General features: G+C 35.9%; 1 protein-coding gene across 1 annotated transcript in view; it reads left to right on the top strand.

Annotated features, from left to right (window-relative positions):
- Positions 1–896: 896 nt before the first annotated feature.
- LOC310638882 (vitellogenin-1-like) overlaps positions 897–20839 on the top strand; it is a gene marked incomplete at both ends in the record, with an annotated part of 97217 nt that continues 77274 nt past the window's right edge. Inside the window, 12 exons of the mRNA XM_083360243.1 lie at positions 897–936; positions 1322–1470; positions 3389–3709; positions 7714–7875; positions 11292–11449; positions 12244–12388; positions 12527–12672; positions 12772–12937; positions 14477–14602; positions 15707–15913; positions 18122–18339; positions 18427–18527. Of these exons, the coding sequence (XP_083216369.1) occupies positions 897–936; positions 1322–1470; positions 3389–3709; positions 7714–7875; positions 11292–11449; positions 12244–12388; positions 12527–12672; positions 12772–12937; positions 14477–14602; positions 15707–15913; positions 18122–18339; positions 18427–18527 (1939 nt within the window). The remainder of the gene's footprint in view (positions 937–1321; positions 1471–3388; positions 3710–7713; positions 7876–11291; positions 11450–12243; positions 12389–12526; positions 12673–12771; positions 12938–14476; positions 14603–15706; positions 15914–18121; positions 18340–18426; positions 18528–20839) is intronic.

Here is a 20839-nt window from a genome sequence, read left to right as displayed (position 1 = left end):
TATGATGGTGAAAAAAAATATGCTTAGGGCCATTTGCCCCTTTTCTTGCCTTTAGTTGCTTCATTTTTTTAAAAAAAATGGTTTGTAGATCGAGTTTACCTCTATGTGTTTGTTATGACTGATTAGTCAGAATGCCAAGCCTGTAAGGAATTTTATATCAAATTTGGGTCTGGCTTGGTCTAAAATATCTACAGTTTACCTACTTAAAAGACACTCAAGTGTAATTCTTCTTCCTACGCATATCATATAACACCCATATAACCAAGAAACAGTGCTTGGAAGACGTCAAGCTCAAAGACTATCAAGAACCCCAAAATAACTTTCTTTTTTATTGAAGCTAGGTGACATAACTCCAACTAAGTGGAATAATATAATAATAGAGGAAAGGCATTTTTTTGTTGGGTCCACAATAAGTGGTTCAGAATAAGAGTTTCGTAAAGCCACTAGGATTTATTTCATTCTTTGTATTTGTACTACAGCATTGCTCTATGTATTTTACTGTAAAATAGCCATTTTAAGAGCATTGTAATCCAGTGTTTGTTACAGATGAACTCTTAAAGATTTGCATTAGCATTTAGCTACTTTGTTGTTGTTAGTTGCGAAGTCATGTCCGACCCATCGCGACCCTATGGACAACGTTCCTCCAGGCCTTCCTGTCCTCTACCAATTTAGCTACTAGAATTGCTGAATATTTAAATATTGATTTGGCTAAAGTCATTGCATGATTGTGTAATATCAGTTTCTCTTATCAAGAAATATTTCTTGTTTGGCCAATCAATACCAAACTAAACATGTGCTTACTCGTCCAAAAAACTTTTCCAGGATGGTCATGTGACTAAATATGTTTCTCTATAAAACAGGCACTTGCAGTTTCTGGTTGACCTTCCCTTCCCATAATGAAAGCTGTAATTTTAGCACTGGCATTGACCCTTGTGGGTAAGTAAGCATTTTAATTTATAATCTTTCAAAAATTGAACCTTAAAGAGACTTGTCCATTTTCATCAGAACAAATAAGAGAAACATTTTTACACATTAATGGAAACATTAAAAGTTCTGTATGACTATAACAACAGTAACCCAAAATCCTTCCAACTCTTTATGTTTCTTATACCTCTGTATTTTAAACAATGGGAATATTTTTTCCCTCACAGCAAAAAAAGCATCTTTTCTTCTATTTTTATCTTCCAGGTTGCCAACAAAAAACTGATCGTAAGTAGCATTATTTAATCATACAGAATTTTCAAAGCCCATTTATGAGTCTATAGATGTGTAGCAATATGTTTTCCACACATTACCTTAACATGTTTTTGAATTTCCACAGAAAGTGTCTTAACTACTGATGACGTTTTATTGTATGATTATGAATTTGAAGTTCAGAACAGAATGTCTGAACATGGCTTTTCAAGTGCTGGACTAAAAGCTAAGTGTAAAGCAGAAATTGGAAATGTTCAAGACCGGAAATTTCTAAAGGTAAGAGGGGGAAAATCCACTTTGAAAGTGAGTTTGTGCTGTTTTCATGTTTGGAAAGAGGAAAAAACGGGATCCATTTTTCCAACTTGGAATAACAACATACATGTGTGCTGGCTCTTCAGCTTTGAAATGGAGATGAGCACCGGCCCCTAGAGTTGGAAACGACTAGCACGCATGTGCGGGGGAACCTTTACCTTTACCTTTTGTGTGTGTGTGTGTGTGTGCGTGTGTGTGTGTATGTAAGTATATGTATGTATGTATATATGTAGATCTTTGGTCATTCGGGTTTTTCCCCATGTAGAATTGAAGGTATAAGAGCAACGTTTCGATGAAATCTCATCCGTCATCCTCAGGCTGGTGGCTTCAGCTTCGTTCTTCTGGGAGAAGTGTGTGGATATATGTGTAATATTATATATATAATCAGCCCAGGTTCGAATCTCAGATAAAGGGTATGACTAACTGATGAGAACATAAAGAGTTCGAAATGATCATCTTAGCCTCCCAAATTCTTTATTAGCAATTTGAATAATTTGCACAAATAATGAGCTGTCATAAGTTGACTAGTTCCTGTGGATAAGCCCTGAGTCGGGCCAAAAACAGGAATGAAAGAGTTAATTAGCAAGGTCCACTCAAAAAGCCTTGACAAATACTTAAACATACATTTGCCTTGCCTTCCAGCTAATAAAAAAAGGGAGAAAGAACCCGTGGCTCAGGACGTTAAAACACTGCCTGATATATATAATCAGCCCAGGTTCGAATCTCAGATAAAGGGTATGACTAACTGATGAGAACATAAAGAGTTCGAAATGATCATCTTAGCCTCCCAAATTCTTTATTAGCAATTTGAATAATTTGCATATATATATATATATATATATATATATATATATATATATATATATATATCCTGATTTACAGTAAATGCCTTATCACACTTTATCAGATAATTATACTTAAATCAAACAAAACAGAGGCAAAGATATAATTTCAGATCCACAGTTATTTTTGCCGGATTTATTTTATTTTATTTTCCAAAATGTTAGCTCTAAGTTACTTCATTAAATGATCTTCATTTGGGACAAACAAAAATACTTAAATTCATGAGACTATTTTGTTACTTGCAGGATGAAATGTATTACTAAGGCTTTAGTTAGCAACCTTTCTCTTTTTTTATGCTTCTGAGTTACTGTTGATTACTGGTAAACTGCCTAGATAAGTCTCTACAGTTTTCTTGCCAAGATTTTTCAGAAGTGGTTTGCCATTGCCTGCTTCCTAGAGCAGAGAGAAAGTGACTGGCCCAAGGTGATCCAGCTGGCTTCATATCTATGGCAGGACTAGAAGTCACAGTCTCCTAACCTGAAATTTTAATTACCAGACCAAAGTGACTCTCTTTTGTCTACATAGGAGCCTTGTCTCCTGCCTTCCTATATGCCAGGGGTGTCAAACTGCTGGCCCACAGGCCGGATGTGTCATGTGGAAGCCGCACCCACCCCATTGCCAGCAATGGCAAAATTGTCCTGATACTTTGTGCGATGTCACGTGACATCGCGAGTTTGACATGTCTGCTATAAGTCTACCTATGCTCCAGGATTTAAACTTCAAATTCTTTTCCCTTGCTATTGTAAATTAACAGCTCATTCTTCTGAGAACCTTGGAGACATCTGATCTGCCCTGACGTAAGACTTACCTCTATCTTGGAACAATGGATTCCTGACTTACACAACTTCTTTGCCACTTTATATTACTTTAAATACTAAGATTTTAATTCTAAAGTAGTGTTACATCACTATTTTTAGTACTCACAAAGAAAAGAATTTATGGTTTCTTTTCTTTAAAGCTGGCATTTTAAATTCAGATGGAAGATTTAGGAAGAATAAAAATTTACTATGTACGTTTTCTTAATCTCTTTGTGTGACAGGTTGATTGTTTTGAAGGACTGGATTACAATGGCATATACCCCTGGAGCAAGTTCGTTTCATCACCCAAATTAACTGCAGTGTTTCAGGAACACTTGAAGAATGTAATTCTTACATTTCAATACAGAAATGGGCATGTTGATGACATAATGGTTCCAGAACATGTCTCAGAATTTGCTTTAAATATCTGCAAAGGAATTTTGAATTTATATGAAAATACCATCAAGAAAAACCAGAAAACTTATAATTTAAAAGAGGTAATTCCAGTTTTATTTGTGATATGGCATTGTGACCTTCTGCTTTCTCTTTTGTCCAATAACACAGTTGGGGTTGTTAGCAACATGACTGGGGCCAGGGAAGAATTTTGAAGATGAGAATGATGTCTCACTAGTATGATTTTATCTGCAACCAACTTTAGGTTCACTGTGTTTGGATAGAAGTGATTCCTCCAAACTGAAGATCTACAGCAGTTACTGTGTAGTCATTGATATTACCATCAGCAAGAATTTCCAAATTGCACCTTCAAATCACATATAGAGAGAGCAAAGTTTTTCTGCTCTAAGGTTCTGCAAACAGTTGATTGGGTCCATGAGAAACTAGAGGCAACAAGACTCACTTAAGAATAGCCCATTTTGTATCAATACAACTTTGCTTCTTGATTGAAGATTCCAGAAATGTATAAGTTCTACATCCTGAAAAGTTTTAAAAACCAATATTTACAGCACAGCCCAGAGCATAATATATGTATTCAATTTTCAGAACTTTTAGCAGTGCAACCTTATGTCTATCTAAGGCATGAATAGAAATAGGGGATTATTAAGTTCAATGGAATTTGCATGCAAGGTTGCAACCATGAATGACCACCTCTGTATTGAACTGTGGTCCTGCTGTGTGTGTGTGTGTGTGTGTGTGTGTGTGTGTGTGTGTGCGTTACAGACAGACATACTGTTTGTAGACATACATACATTTGTTGTGGTGGTGGTTGGTTGCAAAGTCGTGTCCAACGCATCATGACCCCATGGACAATGTTCCTCCAGGCCTTCTGTCCTCTACCATCTTCTGGAGTCCATTTAAGCTCACACCTACTGCTTCAGTGACTCCATCCAGCCACCTCATTCTCTGTCGGCCCCTTCTTCTATTGTCTTCAATCTTTCCCAGCATGAGGCTCTTCTCCAGTGAGACCTTCCTTCTCATTAGGTGGCCAAAGTATTTGAGTTTCAACTTCAGGATCTGGCCTTCTAAAGAGCAATCAGGGTTGATCTCCTCTAGGACTGACCGGTTTGAACGCCTTGCCGTCCAAGGCACTCACAGGAGTCTTCTCCAGCACCATAGTTCAAAGGCCTTAATTCTTTGGCGCTCAGCCTTTTTTATGGTCCAACTTTCACTGCCATACATTGCAACTGGGAAAACCATGCCCTTGACTATATGTACTTTTGCTGGCAGGGTGATGTCTCTGTTTTTTAGTATGCTGTCTAGATTTACCATAGCTTTCCTCCCCAGAAGCGTCTTTTAATTTCTTGGCTGCAGTCCCCATCTATGGTGATCTTGGAGCTCAGGAAAATAAAATCTGTCACTACCTCCATTTCTCTCCCATCTATATGTCAGGAATTGAGAGGGCCAGATGCCATGATCTTGGTTTTCTTAATGTTGAGTTTCTAGCCCACTTTTGCACTCTCCTTCATCTGCATCAAGAGGTGCTTTAGTTCCTCTTCACTTTCTGCCATTAGAGTGGTATCATCTGCATATCTTAGGTTGTTGATATTTCTCCCGGCAATCTTAATTCCAACATACATACACATTTGAAATAGTTTGCTGGTAGAGCAAAAATAAAAGTAAGCAATTCTTCTTCAACTTCTACAAAATGAAACTGCAAAATTATAATTTGTTTCTATAAAATCCTAAATTAGTTTTATTTATGTACGTAAATTAAATATCTCAACTGGATACTGATTTGGTAAAATAGTTAAAAATATTTTTGTAGAAAATTCAGAATATAACTAATTTAAATTAGAAAGCAACTATCTGAATATATGAATATTGTACTTTGGGAAATTACTTGGCACCCACTGTCTCCTGACCATATTTGATCTCTGAATTGTATAAATTGGTTACTTAGTATCCATGCTATTTTTTTAAGCTCATATATTCCTCTGGTTAAATCAGTCCAAATCAGTTGAAATCAGGGTCATTGTTTGTATTGGTGGCTATATTCTACAGTATCAAACTTATCTAGCATATCATTCCATATACAGTATCTAATAAACAAATAAAATAGTGGTCAGAAAAGTCTATTATACTGATTGCCAAGAATCAGAATAAAGCTGAAAGGGACCTTGGAGGTCTTCTAGTCCAACCCCCTGACCAAGCAGGAGACCCTATACCATTTCAGACAAGTAGCTGTCGAGTCTCTTCTTAAAAACCTCAAGTGATGAGGCCCCTACAACTTCCGATGGCAAGCTATTCCACTGGTTAATTGTCCTCACTGTTAGGAAGTTTCTCCGTAATTTCAGCTTGCTTCTCTCCTTGATTAGTTTCCATCCATTGTTTCTTGTCTTGCCTTTTGGTGGTTTGAAAAATAAGTTGACCCCCGTCTGCTTTGTAGCAGCTCCTCAAGTACTGGAATACTGCTATCATGTCACGCCTAGTCTTCCTTTATTTTAGATTGGCCATACCCAATTCCTGCAATCTTTCTTCCTATGTTTTAGTCTCCCAGCCCTTAATCATCTTAGTTGCTCTTCTCTGCACTTTTCCCAAAGGCTCAATATCTTTTTTGTAATGTGATGAACAAAACTGGATGCAGTATTCCAGGTGTGGTCTTATTAAGGTTTTATAAAGCGGTATTAATACTTCACATGATTTTGATTCTATGCCTCTGTTTGTGCAATCAAGGATTGTATTAGCTTTTTTGGCTGCTGCAGCACAGTGCTGGCTCATGTTTAAGTTATCATCCACTAGGATTCCAAGATCCATCTCACAGTTACTGTTTTTGAGCCAGGTTGCACCTAATCTATACTTGTACCTTTGTTTTTTCTTGCCTAACTGTAAAACCTTGCTTTTCTCCACAATAAATTTCATATTGCTTTGTGGCATTCCTGCTTATAAGAATTCATCCACAGACCTTTTGTTTTTAGGAAGTGGGGGAGAGAAAAAAATGTCATGGAAGGTCACAATAGGGTTTTTTTTTTTTTGAATAACAGCCTTGCCATGCAAATTCTTCCTCCTTCATTTCATATCGGGCTAATTATGTGAAGGTACAGCTACAATGTGGAACGGTGAATAGCAGTTCATTAAGCTAATGGCAAGTATAAAGCACATGAAAATGTCTAGGTTGAAAATGCCTTGAGGGAGAGAAAAACAAATTTAAACTTAGTAGAAATTCTAAGTACGTACTGAGGTTTCACTTTTGATGAATACCAAAAAATATTGATATAATGTTAGAGAGCTGAGTGAACTCTGCTAATAAAAGAAAGGAAGGTCTCATTTCTTTAGCAAGTGAGCTAATTATTGCTGCTTTCATGGCCTGTCTGCTCATCTACAATTCCAAGGCTTCTAACATAGGAATGTGTGAATTGTACATTAGGTATAATAGGGTTTTTAGGGATAATATGGCAGTTCTAGCCCTGAAATGTCTTGCTTTTGAGGTTTAACTCTCATTGAACAGATTATTTGGCCATGTTTTTTATTAAAAAATTCCAAATTATGCTTTATATAAAGCCTAATTGCAAATGAATAAAGAGTTCCCACCAGAACATGCCAGGTCTTTACTAAGGTTTGACATGATAGAAGAGGAGGAGGAGGAGGGGGATTTGATCAAAGGATACTGCAATTCCCCAAGTGAATACATACTTTTCATAGGAATCTTTTCTTTATATTTATTTTTTTATTTAGAAAATTTATATTGCCACCTACTTGCACATAGCTAAAGGTGGCTTACAAGGCATAAAAGCACAACATAAAAGAAATGAAAATAAAAGTAGCAAGGTAAAAATAATAAAAAATAACCCTCCACCCTGGCAACAACACACATTCATATCAGCCATTTAATGGGCTCCATTCCACTCTGCTTTCCTCAGACCCATGGCAGAACCATGTCTTAAGGGACTTCTGAAAGAGGGTTAAAGTGGGGGCCAGTCTAATTTCCTCAGGGATGATGCTACAGAGAGAGGAAGCCACCACAGAGAAGGCCTTTATTCTGGGTCTCAACTGAGGTATCTTCTTAGGAAAAGGGAGTGGCTCAGGTAGATGTGGCCCACAAGAGACATTCCCTCAGATATTATATTTAATGTATTGTTTATATTAATATTGTGTTTATTTATTTATTTTGCAGAATGGCATTGAAGGTATGTGTGACACAACATACCTCCTTCAAAACACTGAGAAACCAGATGAATTCTTGGTGACCAAATCCAAGGATTTAACTAATTGTGATAACATGGCTAGAAAGGTTGTCGGTGCTGCATATGTTACTCCATGTGAGTTCTGCAGACAGGTCAGTACTATTAATGGATGTGTGTGCATGTGTGTGTGTGTAAAGACATAGATGTTAAAAACATGTTAAAGATATACAGATACAAAGGAGAAAGCAAACAATTTTAATAAATGATTGTTATTAAACAGATATACTATAGATAAAGATATACATTATATATTTTTATAATTTTATTAGAAGTTTTAAAAAGGAAAATTAAAACTAATTGTTGTTGTTGTTGTTGTTGTTGTTGGTTGTGAAGTCGTGTCCGACCCATTGCGACCCCATGGACAATGTTCCTCCAGGCCTTCCTGTCCTCTACCATCTTCTGGAGTCCATTTAAGCTCACGCCTACAGCTTCAGTGACTCCATCCAGCCACCTCATTCTCTGTCGTCCCCTTCTTCTCTTGCCCTCAACCTTTCCCAGCATTAGGCTCTTCTCCAGTGAATCCTTCCTTCTCATTATGTGGCCAAAGTATTTGAGTTTCAACTTCATAAAAACTAATACAGACTAATATAAAGCAAGAAATAAAAATCATTGCCAAATCTTTCCATCTTTGTGCACCCAATAATTCTGCAGTAATTATCATGCACAAAAAAGTTCCAAGATTTTTTTCCAACTATTTGTCCATCTGTCCCAAAAGAAGACTTCTTGGATATTAATCTTTAAAATGGTGCAAATCAGTGCACGTATTTGAATCTAGAATTTTCTAGCTTTTTTATATGTCCATCAAGCATGATAAAATATCCCTTCTTGCTTTTCACTTTTCCAACAAAAATTTCAAATGTGTTTATATATTTTAGATGATTTCTTTGGTAACAGACACAGTACCAACAATGCATCATTTTATAAAAATCCTCTTTAAGGTTACAACATAATGTAAATTTCAGTCTTCAACCATATCTTTTCCCATCCCTTTGTATATTGTAACTGAAATGTTTAGTCCATTTTTTCATACATTCTTTCACTCGTTCTTCTTGTGAGCTATATTTCAATAGATGTTGATACATTTTAGCAATAACATATTCATCATTTGTGCATAATTCCATTTCAGACTCAACTTTACAATGTTCAAAATGATATATTATTTTCTCTACTTTAAACCTTTCTAATAACTGTAAATAAGAAAACCATTGGCAAACAGGCCCCTTTGCTACCCATTGTTCCTTTGATTTTATTTTGTATTCCCCTTGTCAAAATTCTAGGTATTCATCTATTTAATACAGAGAGAAGTCACTTACTTTATACAAATTAAAACAATATTGATGAAATGTTCTTTACATGGCCGCACTATCTGTTAATACAGTAATTCCCTTTTATATCAGTATCTTTTTCTTTTCATAATTCATACACCAACATTTTCCCTGCTTCATTTGCAAATTCATTTTTTCTATTACACAATTCATTTCTAATTCTATCTCACTTATTGCTAACATACATAGCTGTCCTAGTAAACCTGTTTATAAATACTTAGTGTGTGTGTGTAGTTGGTTCACATGGTGTAGTAAGATGGAGGGCTTGTTGTCACTGTGTGTTGGGGGGTGGGAGCACAAAGGGAGGCTCAGCTAATCTCAATGTATACATAGTTGTACTTTAACAATAAAGATTCATTCATTCATAAAATAGATAAGCCATTTTAAGTATGCAAGCAGATTCATTGCTATTTATTTACACACAATACTATAATTGCCCCTTTTTTAATTTTGGTTGCTTCAATTCATCATATGCTTTGACCCATTTTAACACATAGTCACATGCTGCAAAAGAGAGAGAGAGAAAGCAATTCTATCAATTAAATATTACTGGCATCCCTTTTTAATATAAATTTAATGAAAGTTTGAAAAAACACGAGTAAGTATTAATATAAACTAAAACAGTGTAAGAAGAAAAAAATAAAAAAGAAGACATAAAAAAGAAAGCTAAAGGGCAAAAAGAAAAAAGTAGAACAAAAATAGAAAAGAAAGAAAAACATGTAAAGAAATCGCTTCCAATATTCTTTACAGCAGTTATAAATACAATTTACCTCTTTCTTTAAAGTTACACCATGACTCTTCTTACTATAATCTATCTTACATAATCATCAAATCTTTAGATCATAAGTTAATTTTTTTTCCTGTTTTATGCAATAAGTTCATAAGGTGTTTCCAGACAGTAATAAACATAGATATTGTCTTTTCTCTAATCGAAAGGGAACATTACTGGCATCCTGAAAGAGTTATTCATGCAGCTGTTTTCATGGGAAACATCAATTCTTAAGATGAAAGTCTGTGTCTTAAGATAACTATATTGTCTGTATTAAATTGCAGGGGAATGATTATATGATTCACTAAACTCAAAAGACAGTCCTAGCAATTCTCCTTTGATTTCCACTTTGCACCTGCAAGATATATTACAATATTCAATGTTCCATTGAATAAATGGATTGCTTATTATCAATGCAAACTGCAGATACAATGTAAAGGGAATAAATTCCCGTACCCTCCATGTACAGCTCAAACTTTGAAAATTATAAGTTCAGTTCAGTTAATTTGACACAGTGCAGTCATGCTACTATATGAAATTACTTTTAAAAACACAGGAAAATTGTCTCAAATTTAATTGACTGAGCTCTGCAAACTATGACATATTCCGCATGTCTCTACAAGAAATTAAAATTGAGTTCTATTAAAATCAATTCCAAGTCATAATTTCAACGTTAGACAAATGCAGGTTACTACAATGGTGATGACTTACAATAATGACTGCGCTAAAAATTTCTGTTGCTACGGAAGACAATGTGGTTGAAACTTTGAGCAGTCATTAAATGAATGGTTGTAAGTTGAAAACTACCTGTACTATTTATCCCATTGGAAGACTTGAAGGGCAGTATAGGATCGATCATCCTGAAGCTGATCTATTTTTGTGGGTGCCAAGAGATGACACTCACTTGATGGCACACAAGCAATCATTATGTAAACATGTAAAAGCTGGGACAATTTTAGTACAAAAATAGTAAACTGATTATCATGTTCAAGATATCCACACATCTTAATCAAACAGGGTTTCTTTTTCATGTACTTTTTTTCTTTATCATATTCTAAATCTATTTCTTTTTTAAAAAAAATCCATTCATGCCTGCTTATTGATTTTCCATACCTATCTTGTTCACCACTGTTTCTATCGATCATCACAACAGATAACACAAAAGGAGATCAGATAAAAGGCATTTTCCTATTCCTCACATGTTCAAGCAAGTGACAATATAAAAATTCAATTTGTTTGTCATATAAAAGGCAGAGATTCCCTTGTCCTGGAGGAAATGTAACTTGCCCACTGTCAACTCTTATTGTTAACTGTATCCAAACAAAATTACTTTATTTGATTGTACGAGTAGTCATCCTACCACTTCTATTGCATAAATTGCTTTCCAGTGACATTTTCATTTTTTTTTTAAAAGAAAAATAGGAATTTTCAAGGCACACGTACATACAACTACAGAATGAAGGATTTGAAGGAAAGGGATGAAAAAATAATCCTACAAGCCACTGCTCAAGAAATTCAGCAATTCACACCATTCAGAGAAGAAACTGGAGAAACTATCATAATGGAGGCCAGGTCTTACAATTCTGTTATGATTGCTCTAAATTTATGAATGTCTTTATTTTATGATAGCATCTGGTTACCTACCTCTAATCTTTAAGATCTACTCCATTGGGGTTCTGAAATTGTATTTGTTAAATCCCAAATTATCATAGAGCATCATGGTTAGCTATAAATATGAAGTATTTTGATTATTTATTATATCATTATCGATCCAGTAATATAGGATAGGAAAATTCGAAGAGTCATTTTGACACCATTTGTCCAGATTCAAAGAGGACAAGTTAACGTTCACTGGTATTGGCCTGAAAACTTAGTAATACTATACAGAATATTTTGTTCAACCAAATTTAAATGTCGAAAGTATTGACTGGTGTACAAAGATTTTGATTACTAAAGGATCACAATAATGAGCCACCCTATTACACACCACATCTACTTCTTTTTTTGAAAAAAATGTAAAATAACACAAAACTGGCTCAGTATTTATTAAGGTAAATTAATTTACCTTAGTTATGTGGGTTAGAATTAGTTTTTAAAAAGAAAGGAATGTTCATTTATACAGCCACTAAAATTATATATGTTGTGTGAACTGCTATCTCATAATAACAAAGGTCTGAAGTTTCAGCGATGTTTTATGACCCGGAGATCAAGCACTATTTGAATTAAAAGATGAGCCCACTATCAAAGTGCTTAGATTTTTGTTTTAACTTTTATCAAAGCAAAAAACAGCTATTCATCAAGGGCAAACCCATAACCAGTGTTCATAATTTGTTTTCTCTTAATTTCACTGTATCTTTATTCTTTAGGCAGAAACTGGAATTCATTGAAGCCCATAGACGCTTGCCACAAATACCTTCTATTTTGAAGAAACATGGCTCACTTTTATATAGTTTTAAAGATAGTCCACAACTTCCTGTTCCATTATTAAAAATCAAGAACAGAAACAAGGAGGTAAGCTTAAAGGTTAGAAGGCAAATGGCTTTTTTGCTTCCATGTAAATATTCTTGGTTCAGTGACAAAACAATATCTGAAAATGTTTTGGAGTTTGTGGTTGCTTTTATTAACCAAAAAAAACCCCTTATCCAACAGATTGAGGATGGATTGCGTTACCTGGCAAATGAAAATTTCCCAAAAGATGGTAAAAGATTTTTGCAACTGGTCAACCTTTTGCGCACTGAAAATGAATTTAATTATTCTGAAGTCTTTGACCCCTATTATAGCCAGCCAGTGTATAGGTAAGATAAAACAGGAAGTTATTTTACTATCGAAAGCCAAAATTGGATATTTTAATCCAAATAATCACTGTTCAAGCATGATTTCTCCTTTTTCCACAGAACCATTGTTTTGGATTTGATCGCTGCTGCGGGGACTTCAATGGGACTAAGATATGTGAGGCACAAAATAGTTCAACAAGAGATCACCACAACTGAAGCAGCCCAGACATTGCTTGTCTTCTTCCATTCCTCCAGTGCCTTTGAAGAAGTAGTTGAAGAAGCTATGGTAAAATACTGCTGTCATTCTTGCCGTTGCTATTGTGATAATGTTAAAGTTGCTAACTGTTGTTATTAACAGTAATTCTCTTCCAACTGATCCTCTGTTTGTGGAAGATTGAATAGAATAATTGTCGGGAAATCTAAAACATGGCAATGCACGCAGGTTGGCTATCTCACAGATTTACAAATAACTTCTAGATTCTAAATTCACTCTCCATATTTTGAGTGGCATTAACCTGAGTGAAATTCTGCAGATGTCAAAGCTGTTGCATTGAAGATGTTGCTGAACCATATTTCCCAGCTTCCCAACACAGTCTTTGCAGTGGATCATCTATAAGGCTCCTGGCTCAACCAACTCATCTAAAACAAACTTTCCTAATAACTTGATTAGAATTTGCATTTCCATCATCATAGACCACAGGTCTGCAACTCGCGGCTCCGGAGCCGCATGCAGCTCTTTCAGCCATCTCCTGCGGCTCCCAGTCCTCTGCCATGTGCAGTCCAAAAAAAAAAAAGTGGGACTAAAAAAGTTCAACCAATCAATTCAAATATGCAGGGTAGGTGCATATCCCGCCTTGGCTCCACTCTTCAGTCAAACCCTGTTCTGCACATGCACACACATTTTTTTGCGGCTCCCAGTTTTTCCTTTTGTGAGGGAACCAGTTCCAAGTGGCTCTTTCACTGTTTCAGGTTGCTGACCCCTGTCATAGACCAAATCATGAATTCTATCTTTTGTAAAAGCTGAGACAGACTGCAAGGTGAAATAAAGAAACCTGAGTACTATACAATATACAAATAATAAATATATGGTTAGAGCTTATTCTGCTTTACTCTTAAATTGGCATTAGCACATTCTGTTGACTATGCTGAATGGAAACTATTGGAACTGCAATTCTAACATATCTGAAAGCTGCCACTTTAAAGAAACTCATATTCTATCTTTCTAAAATAATAATACTCTGCAAATAAACTATGGTGATCCTCTATGTATAAGTCTGTAATTATTGACAGGCTTGCCTGGGACACTGACCCCATCTAATGGAATGTTCTTACCTGAAATCTTCAAAATGCTGCCAATATAGCAGAGAATTTGTCCTGAAATTGTTTTTACTGTATTCAAGTCTCATTATCAGATCTTGGAAATACTTTGCTTGAGAAGTAATATCTGTGTCGGCTCAGGAAACTGAGCTGGATTATCCCTATGTTTGTCTGTTTGTTTAAATGAAGGATTGTCATAAACTCATAAAACAGGGCTTTAGGCAAGCCATTCATCTTTGATGTGGAAAAAGTGATCCTGATCAGTTCTTATTGGAAATATTGGGCTAATACATTGTAAGAAATCTTACATGGTAGGATATAAACCCTATAGACAATTTTACAGATGTTAAGCAGGGTAATTGCTTTATATTTGGATCTTTAATTTCTGGCTGTGATCTCATGTGTACTTGTATCAATGTTACAGGTCCACATGTTAAATATAAGCAAACCGTTTGTAATTGCAACTACTTTAGATAGTTTTAGTAACAGCCAAATATTCTTTCCACAGGCCATAATGATAGAAGTTCTTAAAGGTCCACAGAGTCTCTATCGTACTACCACCTGTCTCGCCTATGGATCATTACTTTCCAGATTCTATGCCATCTCAGACACAATCCCTGACAAATATCTCAAGGTACATTGCCCAGTTTCAATTCTGTTTCTTCACCTAAAAATCCTTAAGCTCCAGAGTACTAACTCAGCTCAGGTGAAGGAACTTTCAAATGAAAATATCTCTGTTGAATAGTTTTCAGGTGTTACTACAAAACATTAAAATGAGATTTTTGCTTCACTGACATCAGAATTGTTAACGCCAACCTGAACTGGGGGGGGAGTGAGAACAGCAGAAAATGTTTAACATTTATAAGGCATAATTGCCTAATAGGTCTCATAATAGTTTTATATGACTTGTTCATTTCTTTTATAAAGCATTTCTATGAAGCTTTTATTATTGTAAGTCACCTTTTAAAAAAATTAACTGTAAGATTCCATAGCTTAATTAAAAGCAATGGTAAATGTGCCAATTATATGTGCCTTAATGTTGCCTCTGAAGAAGAATTTTACCAATTTTTGTAGAACAACAGTTAGAATAATTATCAATGTCTTCCATACATTTTTTAATTTACATTGAAGATTATGCTATTGTGTACTAGCATTGGAAGCATTATGTTGTTGTACATTTGCATTGGAAACATACCGATATATGTATGATTTTATATATGTTTATATATGTTTACAAATATCATATATGGATATGAATATATGTATGTGTGTATACACACACATACATATATACATATACATATATACATACATACACGCTAATTTGTAAGCATATATAAAATATTTTCTAGAGTTATAAGAAGAGGCAGCTATGGGCATCTATAACATTTTTCACTAGACTGTAAAAATCTAGTTAACATTTAATATAACTAAATCCTTTACTTTTCAAGAACCACATTGCATTTTTGTAAGGTATATTGGTCAACTTAGCAATCTAGAATCATGAATCTACAGCTAGCCAAATGAACTCATCTAAACCAGTGGTGGAACAGCTGCACCTCCTTCTGATGCCCATTATTTTATATATCACTCCATCCATCTTACAAAGAATAGCTATGCCTTTCCCACTTGTGGGGATACTCATAAGAGTACCTTGTGCATTTGCATTCTTGACTAGAAATATTGACTGTTCATAATACCGTAGCATGTTTAATATAACACAATTTTTTTTTCAAAGCCTCTGACTGATTTTGCAACTAAAGCCATGAGTTCATCTGACATAGATGCAAGTGTCTTGGCTTTGAAAACCTTTGGAAACATCAGACACATCATTGTCTTGAAGCCCATTATGAAGTATCTGCAAAATGCTCTTCCCTCTGATATTAGAATTCAACAGAATGCTATCATGGCTCTAAGAAATCCTGCCAAAAAAGATCCTATACGGGTAAGAAGTAACATTTTTGTTTGTTTTTAAGACGGAGGATGATTAATTGGCTCATTATTTTCTTGTTTATTACATTAAGAATATCACGGAACTACTGGACTAACATAAGCTGATCATAATTATATGGCATTATTGTAAGAATCTACTTTTCACATTGCCAGGGAACTTTCCTGAAAAAAGTGAATGGAGAAAATAATGACATAATCACTGATGGATTCTCCTTTGGGGTTCCTTGTACAAGTTACAAACTGTTATTCCTGCTTTCACAGAAAAGAAAAAAAATTGTGATGGAGGGAAGCGACACAATCACTTTGAATTATTCTGCTATTTTCTCCATAATTCAGAAATGACCAGAAGATTCTCTTTTCAGTAAAATATGAGAGAATAAGCACCTAAATATTAGCTGGGTATGATTTTTGAACACAGATAGTTTCTTACCCAAAACAGCTCCTCTCGGTTAGACTACTGCAACGCTCTCTACATGGGGCTGCCCTTGAGGACCACTCGGAGGCTCCAACTGGTGCAGAATGCAGCCACGCGAGTTGTGTTGGGGGTCTCCCGATACTCCCATATTACACCTCTGCTCCGTGAACTGCATTGGCTTCCGGTTACCTTCCGGGTGAGATTCAGGATACTTGTAATGACCTACAAAGCCCTACATGGCATGGGTCCAGAATACCTTAGGGAGCACCTGCGGCCGGCATCAACTTCCCTCCTCCCAGTGCGCTCCCACAGAGGGGGCCTCCTTAGGGTGCCACCGGTCGGAGAATGCCGTCTGGTGGCTCCCAGGGGGAGGGCGTTCTCTGTGGGTGCGCCTGACCTTTGGAACCATTTACCGGTTGAGCTCCAGATGGCTCCCGACCTTCGCTCCTTCCGACATGATCTAAAAACCTATTTGTTTGAACAAGCCGGCCTGGTCTGATGGGTTTGGGTTTTAATTATTGTTTTAATGTAATTTATTTTTACATTTGGGCACTAGGGTTTAATTTGTTTTTAATTTTGTATTTTGGTTATTTTGGTATTTATGGCCCTGTTCACCACCCTGAGTCCTTCGGGAGAAGGGCGGTATACAAATTAAATTAAATAAATAAAATAAATAAATATTCTTTGCCAGTAGGACTCTGCCCCAAATGTATACTTGCTTTAAGCCAGACATGGAATAAGGTTATTCGCATAGTCCTTAACTCATTTGCAACAGGAAAATATTCCCTAACTCATCTCTCATTCAAAATCCTCACTTCCTATAGGGAGTTTAATAGCTCAGTCTGGTGGGAAGAGTCACACCAGGTATACTAAAAGATTTGAAGAATGGTACTAGGCAGCCAAAAAGCACTTTGCCAAAAGATCTTTGGCAAAGACAAGAAGAGGTAATATTGAATTCAGGCACTAGCAATCCTTTTGTCTAATCAGTGTGATCTTTCTCCAACCATTTGTTTCATTTCCTGTCTTTTCCCTTCCTCCCTTTCCCTTACATTAAATGCCACTATTAAATGCCACTATTTTATGTTGGTTGAAGTCAATTTTTTACTTCATTGTGTTAGTTGCTGCTGAATTCTCTCTTGCTTGCTAATCTTTGTTTATTTTTGTTATTAACTGTACAAAATTGTACACTTGGCAGATGGCAATGGAGACTGAATCAAATAAAAAAGCTTCATTCGTGCTGTAAAAATATCCTTGCTATGGTCAAAAATGGTGCAACGTGGAGTTTATTTCATCCCCTTGTAATAACTAAACATCCCTGTAAATTTCGTCTTTCTGGTGAAGAAAAGGGGGGGGAAAGGAAAATATAGTTGTATCACAAATTCTTAACACCTATTTCTATGAAATTTAACACCCTTATTCCCCCACCTAAAATGGGCAACTTTTCTGGAGAAAGAAATTTATTTGTTTGCTTGTTTATTTGATTTATACATTCATCCTTCTCAACAAGAGACACAGAGTGGCATCTCAACCTAATGATAATGAAAATAAAGATATTAGTGCCTTTAGTTGTCTCTCTTTCCAGTACAGTAACACTGTCTTTTTTTTTCCCATTCTAGAAAAGGAGAACCCAAATCTGGCTTTTTCAGGCCAAGCTCTTAATCAGGGACAAGCAAGAATGGGCTCCCAATTCTAGTTTAACATAAGATGAATCTGTTACTTTTCAAGGACATGAATGTATCAGATGGTATTTGCACAACTCTAATATTTCCTATCTATTTTCCACAGGTTCAAGGGATTTTACTTCCAATAATCAAGAATTACAAAATTGCCCCTCTAGTCCGAACATGTGCTGCCTTTGTCCTTCTGGAATCAAAGCCTACTTTCCCTATTTTGATGACCGTAGCTAATGCAATGGTACATGAACCTAGTAAACAGGTTGAAAACTTTGTCTTCATGTACCTCAGCACAATAGCCGGAAGCCGATCTCCTGAATTCCGATTGATGTAAGTCTCATAAAAATGTTTTTAGCCACAAATGACAAAGAGTAGAGTTCAACGTGAACCTTGGTGGATCCATCCTTTCTCTTTCAGGGGTCCTGCTTACAGGATGGCTCTCAAAGTACTAACTCAAACAAGTCAAAGATGGGAAGGTCATTTAGTCAGCAGATATTCCCTCGTTGAATACTTTGACGGTAAGTAACATATTGTCTTCTACAGTGCTTTTTTTGTAAAAGAAAAAGGTGCCGGAAGTCACACATGTCATACAACCCACCTTGCCTACCCTACAAGGTTCCATCCAAAAAAGGTGCCGGAACTCCATTCTGAGAACTCCGTTCTCCGTTCTGACAAAAAAAGCCCTGGTCTTCTACTATTATCTATTACTTATAACCAAACAGTGACTTAAAATGCCTCTCTGTAGCATTTTGTTTTTTGTTTTGCCACCTTGAAATTAATCTTGGCCCCTGGTGGCTGCAGACTTCTTGGCAAGATTTCAAAAGTGGGTTTCCATTGCTGAATGAGAGAGAGGTTGTTGTTGTTTTTTAAACTGGCAACTGGCACTCTCCCACCCACCCACCCGAGACCCTTGTACAATTTGCACACTGGCCTGCAGCAGTCCTGCCAACGTATACTAAAATTGTTTCTTTTTCTAACCAAAGGGTAATATCAAGGCATTCTAGTTCTAGATTTTTTTTTCTTAGACATAAAGCTATAAACTCATTGACCAAGCCCTTCCACACAACGACCGATCACATCATTTTCTGCAAGATTGACTCACTGCATGATCGTGCCCATTCTGCCCTCCAGTATCACAAGCCAGCAATCATTCAATAGAAGAGTGGAGCCTAAATGGCCTATCTCTGTTCTTGTTGCATTTGCTTTTCGTCTCCAGAAAAAATAATAATACTTGAAGTAGCAGCAAACAGGAGTTTTGCAAACCTCCAAACCATTGGCGTACGTCAGGGCAATCAAAGTATGATAGAAATTCTTTGAGTTTCAAATGATTTGAGATGAGGAAGGAATTCTTGCTACAGAGGGAACATCAAGGGCGAATAATCTTTTTGACTAGAACCAAGACTGACCCTCTAGTTAACTGTTTAGCTTCTCAAGCCACACCCAAGGTCACAATAGCACTGGGACACCAGGAAAGATGCCAATTTCAGATCAGTGCACTTCACAGTGTAGACACAACCGACTTATAGAAGAGGAGTCTATACTAAACTGCAGGCATATAAAGAATTTTCACAACACTGCATTTTACATTTTGTAAAATTTGCTGAGAAAATCCTAGAAATTTACCCTACGTTGAGGGAAAGAAAGAGTTCAAACCATACCTGAAAACTTTGTGCATATAGCTTAACAAAAAAACTTTCCCCCACCTTTTTTTTGGGTAGAAGTGGAATTAATTAGTACAATTCAAGTAGTTCAATTAGTGCCATTCAGGCAACATTACAGATGTTCTGAGTTGACATTACATGACCATTTAATTAATTTCATGATGTAAAAGTAAGTAGTGCACATAAAGCTGTGTCCAAAGTTATTTGCATTATTCAGACCTGCTGTCTCCCAGCTGTATTTTCAGGAATGCCAAAAGCATTACCAGATGAACTTTGTGCCCTCTAAAGAATGCTCATATTCATGAAATAACATTGGGTTTTAGATGCAACTTTATCACCCATCTACATTTCTATTATCATTCCTTTACCAAAGTATGGTTTGGATCCAGATTGGCTGTTCTGCTGATAGAAAGATTCTTTTCTTTTATGGAATCCAGCAGAGCTGCTGCAGGGGGAAAACATGATTGGTTCCCTCTTTCTACCTGCAGAATCTAATGATATTTTTTTTATCATACAACATTAGCAACTACTAACCCTCCAAAAGATTTTTTTTTACAAATATAGGCAGGGGTTAGGTAGATATTACCCTCTCTATCTTTCTTCTAAAAAATTGGGACTCTGCTAACATCTGGATCCAAGTCTGTAAAAGAAAACAGAAAAAATAAGGCCTACTAATTAGGAATACTGGATTATTATTTTTTGTGTGACAGACACACTCATTTCATAATCATGAGCTTTTGTTTGATAATGGTTATTAAACTATTAATGTCAATGTCTTAGTGCAGCATTTATTACTGAAAACATAAATTCTTAAGAATCATTTGACTCAGCAATCCATATCTTTGCCATTTATCTTTACCAGAACATCTGTATTATGGCTTTAACAGCATTGGCAAAAATGGTAAATCTTTCATGGTTTTTTCATCCATTCTATTAATATTCACAAAATTATGCTTAGTAGGCAATATAAATATGATCAGTAGCATATATGGGTATAATATAAGATGAATTGATTTTTTCCCACTAGTACATGTAAATGTATGGATTCAGAGCATATTATGCCATATTATACTCGTCAGTTGGTAACAACTCTCCCAAGGCTTGCAAAATAAAATAATCCCAAAGCATTTTGGAATATAGACATCAGGAAATCTATGCCATTCTACAAG

This window comes from Vipera ursinii, assembly GCF_947247035.1.
Source record: "Vipera ursinii genome assembly, chromosome: 3".
Lineage (NCBI taxonomy): Eukaryota > Metazoa > Chordata > Lepidosauria > Squamata > Viperidae > Vipera > Vipera ursinii.
The sequence above is the reverse complement of the archived record's forward strand: the minus strand, read 5'-3'. Positions and strand labels throughout refer to the sequence as shown.